General features: G+C 46.6%; 1 protein-coding gene across 1 annotated transcript in view; it reads left to right on the plus strand.

The window, feature by feature from the left end:
- Positions 1-4,825, plus strand: part of arid3a (AT rich interactive domain 3A (BRIGHT-like)) — a 17,986-nt gene extending 13,161 nt beyond the window's left edge. The window contains exons 5-8 of the mRNA XM_042057101.1: positions 1,878-2,144; positions 2,972-3,268; positions 4,076-4,165; positions 4,445-4,825. Of these exons, the coding sequence (XP_041913035.1) occupies positions 1,878-2,144; positions 2,972-3,268; positions 4,076-4,165; positions 4,445-4,590 (800 nt within the window). The 3' untranslated portion in view covers positions 4,591-4,825. The remainder of the gene's footprint in view (positions 1-1,877; positions 2,145-2,971; positions 3,269-4,075; positions 4,166-4,444) is intronic.

Genomic DNA, 4,825 nt, shown 5'->3' on the forward strand with positions numbered 1-4,825 from the left:
ACATGTGGAGGATGTCTTGTGGTTAGCCACTGCCAACTGTCTGATGCTTAGAGATGGCGTGAACAGGAAGGTGCAGCTTAATTTGCCCCTGTTGCTGTGTTCACCCAAGGCTGCGATAGAGGATGAGTAACAACTCTCCAGACATCGACTACCTTTTACTGACTCTGCCTCACACAACACTCTCAACTCTCTGGGTTTGGCAGCTGGCTCTCTAAAGAATTACTTCAGTGAGACATATTAAGATGTTTAAAACATATAAAAGGATACAAGGATACAAGGAAGTTTATTGTCACATGCATATAGTTACTGGAAGTAAGAAATGCAGTGAAATTATGTCTGGTGTCAGCCTATTTGTGCAGGGGGGGGGGGGGGGGTAAAAAGTGCAGTAGAAGAGGGGTTTAGTAGATTAAGTGGCAAGGGCTGCATAAGAAAGGTGAGGGAGGATTGGAATTGGGGGGGGGGGCACCAACAAGGAGCACCCAAGAGCAACAGGGGCAAGGAAAAACTCCCTTACCAAGGAAGAAACCTTGGGCAGATCCACGGCTCAAGGGGCTAACCCAACTGCCAGGGGTCTCGGTGTGTGTGTTGGGGGGATGACAGGGGAGATGGGATAGTGTGCTGTGTATGTGGGGAGAGGGCAGTGTGCAATATGTGTGTTGGAGAAGCTTCCTCATGAGACAATGTGCTGTGTATTGGGGGGGGGGGGGGGGGGGGCAACAGTGTGCTGTAAGTATGTTGGGGATGTGTGTTGGAGAAGCTTCCTGATGAAATAATGTGCTGTGTATGTAGGGGAGAGGGGGGGGGGGCAGTGTACTGCAAGTATGGTGAAGGGACTTACTATTGCAAGCAGAGTACTGTATGTATGATGTATGTGAGTGATGAAGATGTGTGTGTGGGCGGGAGGGGAGTGTAGCAGTGACTGTGTGTGTGTGTGTGTGTGTGTGTGTGTGTGTGTGTGTGTGTGTAGTGTGCGTGTGGGTAGGTGGGGGCAGTGTGCTGTAAGTATGTAGAGGATGTGTGTTGGAGAAGATCCTGAAGACAATGTGCTGTGTATGTAGGAGGGGGGGGGGCAGTGTGCAGCAAGTAGAGGAGGCTTACTGTAGCAAGCAGTGTGCTGTATGTATGTGAGGTGATGACAGTGATGATGTTTTTGTGGGGGTGTTGGGGATGGGGGTGGGGGGGGGGCAGAAAGGCTAGGCAATCAAGGACATGGGTAGATGGAGGAGAAATCAAAAATAATAAATAAAAAGTTCTATGGAGATGTGCAAAAGTTGGAGAAAGTCAGATATGTGTGTGTGTGTGTGTGTGTGTGTGTTTTGACGTGTGATGAAATAAGAAAATAATAAAAGGTCTATAGCATAGGGTGAGGGATGTAAAAGTGCTAAAAGTCTTGTAGGTGTGTGTGTGTGTGTGGGCGGGGTGGGGGGGGGTGGGGGGGTTCATGAGTGCTGAGGAGTGAATGAGTGCAAAGTCAGTATAGTGTGAGTTCAGAGTTGGGAAATGTTTGAGAGTGCTGAAGAGTGAATGTGTGCAAAGTCAGTATAGTGTGAGTTCAGAGTTCGGATGGCCTTGGGATAAAAACTTCTCCTGAGTCTCTCAGTTCTGGCTTTGTGACTACATAGGCGTCTTCTTGATTTCAGCGGTAGGAATAATCCATTGTTAGGATGAGAAGAGTCCTTCAGAATCTTTTGGGCTCTTAGGAGTACTCTAAAAGCCTAAAAAGAAAATCGTAGACACCCAAGTGGCCTTCATACGAGACAATTTGTACCTCTGAACCAGCTAAAGATACTTGTGCATGACCTGCAATGTGTGTCCTATTAAAATGCATCTACTGTGAAAAAAGTAGGTGTAAAAAATCTATCTGGACTGATGCCCTAATTGTCCTTGTTGCCATAGATACATGAAGTACCTTTACCCTTATGAATGTGATAAGCGGGGGCTGAGCAATCCCAACGAGCTCCAGGCAGCCATCGACAGCAACCGGCGAGAGGGCCGGCGGCAGAGCTTCGGCAGCTCTCTCTTCACCTACTCGCCCAACGGCACGCCCACCATGCTCTCCTCCCCCAAGCTGTCCATGTCCAGCATGGGCATGGGAATGGGCACCAACGGCGCAACAATGACGCCCATCCAGAAAGTCAAGAAAGGTTAGTCGTAGTGTTCATTTTTGTCTCTCCCCAATGATATTTACATTAGTTATTATCTGTTGGCTTTAGTATGAATGAAAGGCTTTGTAAGGCTTTGTTCTTCATTAAATGAATAGCATGTTTGGTCTGTGGAATTTACCACCAAAACCATCTGAAACCACCTCTTGGCATTATTTCAAGTTGGCTCTCACTCCTGTGCTTTTTTGCTTTTTTTCAGTCTTTTTTCTCCTTTTTGTTAACGTTTTGATCTTGATGGGTAGATGCATTTGCAGTAAGCCTCGTCCTTCCGGTGTGTTGGTGCAATTGAAGCTTAAATGCAGTTTTGTTTGTAGACATTTTGTGAGATACTTAAAGAATACTGTGAACTCCAAGTTGTATGTTTCAGATTTCTTTCATAATGAACACTGTGTATCAATACCTCACCACAATGACTAATATCTGAGTCATGAAATCATAAGGCTTTTCTTGTCATTGAAAGATAAGTTATTCAAGTTACTTTCAAAATGTCAGCCTCATGGGAGTGTAATGTGATTCTCTCTCAAGGTTTATTTATCTGAGGATATTGCCTGTCTTGAGGAATTTATGGATAAGAGGAAGCTCTTTGAAAAATTAGTTTTGTTGAACATTGCTTGCCATGAACTTGAGTGAATCTCTGAAATGAGCTTTCTTGTGCCCCAATATGCAATGACAGTCACATGTCTGAACAGACCAGCAGGCCTGTAGGTGTTTGTTAGTGGGTGACGTGATTGTAGATAAAGTTGACTCATCTCGCTGCTTCCTCCCTCCACCTTCTCATCCTTACCTCTCTCCCCACCTCCTCACTGCAGAGGACGAGGCCGTGCAGCCCCTGTCTGCAGCCGGACGGCTCCCGGGAGCTCTGTCCGGCCACTCGGTGTTGGCGGCCCAGGCGGCGGCGGTGCAGACGGCTGCCGCGCAGGCAGCCATGGTGGCACAGGTGGCGGCGCTGGAGCAGCTGCGGGACAAACTGGAGGCGGGCGAGCCGCCGGAGAAGAAGATGGCGCTGCCCGCCGAGGAGCACCAGCGTCTGTTGCAGAGGGCCCTGCAGCACAACCTGCTGGCCATGACCGCACAGATGCCCATGAACATCCGCATCAACAGCCAGGGTGGGTGGGGGTGGCGAACACACACACACACATTTTTGACAAATCCTGACATTATCGCTCATTTCTGACCTGCTTCACCTGTGACTAATCTCATTTACTGACAGGATTTACAGGTTTTTACATGGTAAATGTTGCTCCATAAATGAACAGCAGATATGTTTTCCATTTTTGAGTTTCCTGTAAATACATGGACTATGCAGTACACATGTGAGGTTCGGTACTGGAAAATCACTCTATGTGGTGACGCCCCAGAATGTGAGAACCTTATTTCTCTACAATGTATTGTCTTCATGGGAACTCTTCCACGAGAAAGAGACAGACTGAGACTGAGAGCATCTCAGAAAAACAGCAAGCAGAACTGATCTACCTGAGGGGAAATTTCATTCACACGTTCTTCCATTCATATGTTTTCTGTGATCACTGCACGTGGGGGAACCCCTCCGTGGCCTCAACATTTGCACTTCTATTATTTGCTCTACAGGAGGTGTAGTAATAGTAATAGTAGCAGTAGTAGTAGTATTATTGAGTCATGGGATTTTGTCCCCTGAACATGACTGAAAATGAGTCATCTCTGAAACGGGCTCGGTTTTGCATGTTTGTCACATAAATAGCGTAGATAAAGCTGCCAGGTATTTCCACAGTTCAATTGTCTACATCCCGTTGTGGTGTTGAACCTAATAATGAATCTTTAAATTGTTTTAGGTTCATCCCAAGACATTTTTGGCACATACTGAACTTTTTATTTACCAGGTGCGCACTGTGTTCCAGGCTACAATGATTTTTGAGACTCCTCTATTGTTCCCACAGATGGCAGGCAGGACACAGCCCTCAATCTGACCACCAATGGCATGAGTAGCATCAGCATGTCTGTGGAGCTTAATGGAGTTGTCTATACAGGTAAGAGTTGACACTGCCACCCACTGGTGGCTCATGGTAAAACAGAGGGCCTGCCTCTGAGGTTGAATACCGTCGCAGAATACCGTCGCATTTTGCCATGAAACATGGCAGAGAATGCTGGCATATGTTTTCTGAAATACAGGAATGCTGCCAAAGCTATTTCCCAGATTTCCTCTCTTCATCCTGTTGATCCAGTTTCCAACAGTTTTAGGTTTTGTGATGTGATATTTGCCTTGCTTTTTTTGAGTCCTACTCAGTTACTTCTACTTTTTTTCCCAGGTGTCCTTTACGCCCAAGGGGCTGGCTTGTCGTCTTCAGGTGCATCGGCGTCCGCCAGTAACAGCAAAGCATCTGGTGGGCGTGGCGCGTCCCAGTCCCTCCCACACACACCTACCTCATCCACTTCCAGTAACCCACCGCTTTAAGTCACCTCCCACCAGTCGTGCTCTCTTTTGTTGTTGCTAGAGAAAGCCAAAACACAGACCTCGTGACTACAAAACCATGCCAAAAAAACAAGCAAATACAATGGTTACAAACAAACACCTAGACAACTTGAAATACACTATCTCAGGTTTTCTCTTTATATTATCTCTCTCTTGCTCAGAGGCCAAAAATAGCATACAAAGAAAGAAAAGAGCCAGTAGGAGGGAATATATGGAA

This window comes from Alosa sapidissima, chromosome 12, assembly GCF_018492685.1.
Source record: "Alosa sapidissima isolate fAloSap1 chromosome 12, fAloSap1.pri, whole genome shotgun sequence".
Lineage (NCBI taxonomy): Eukaryota > Metazoa > Chordata > Actinopteri > Clupeiformes > Clupeidae > Alosa > Alosa sapidissima.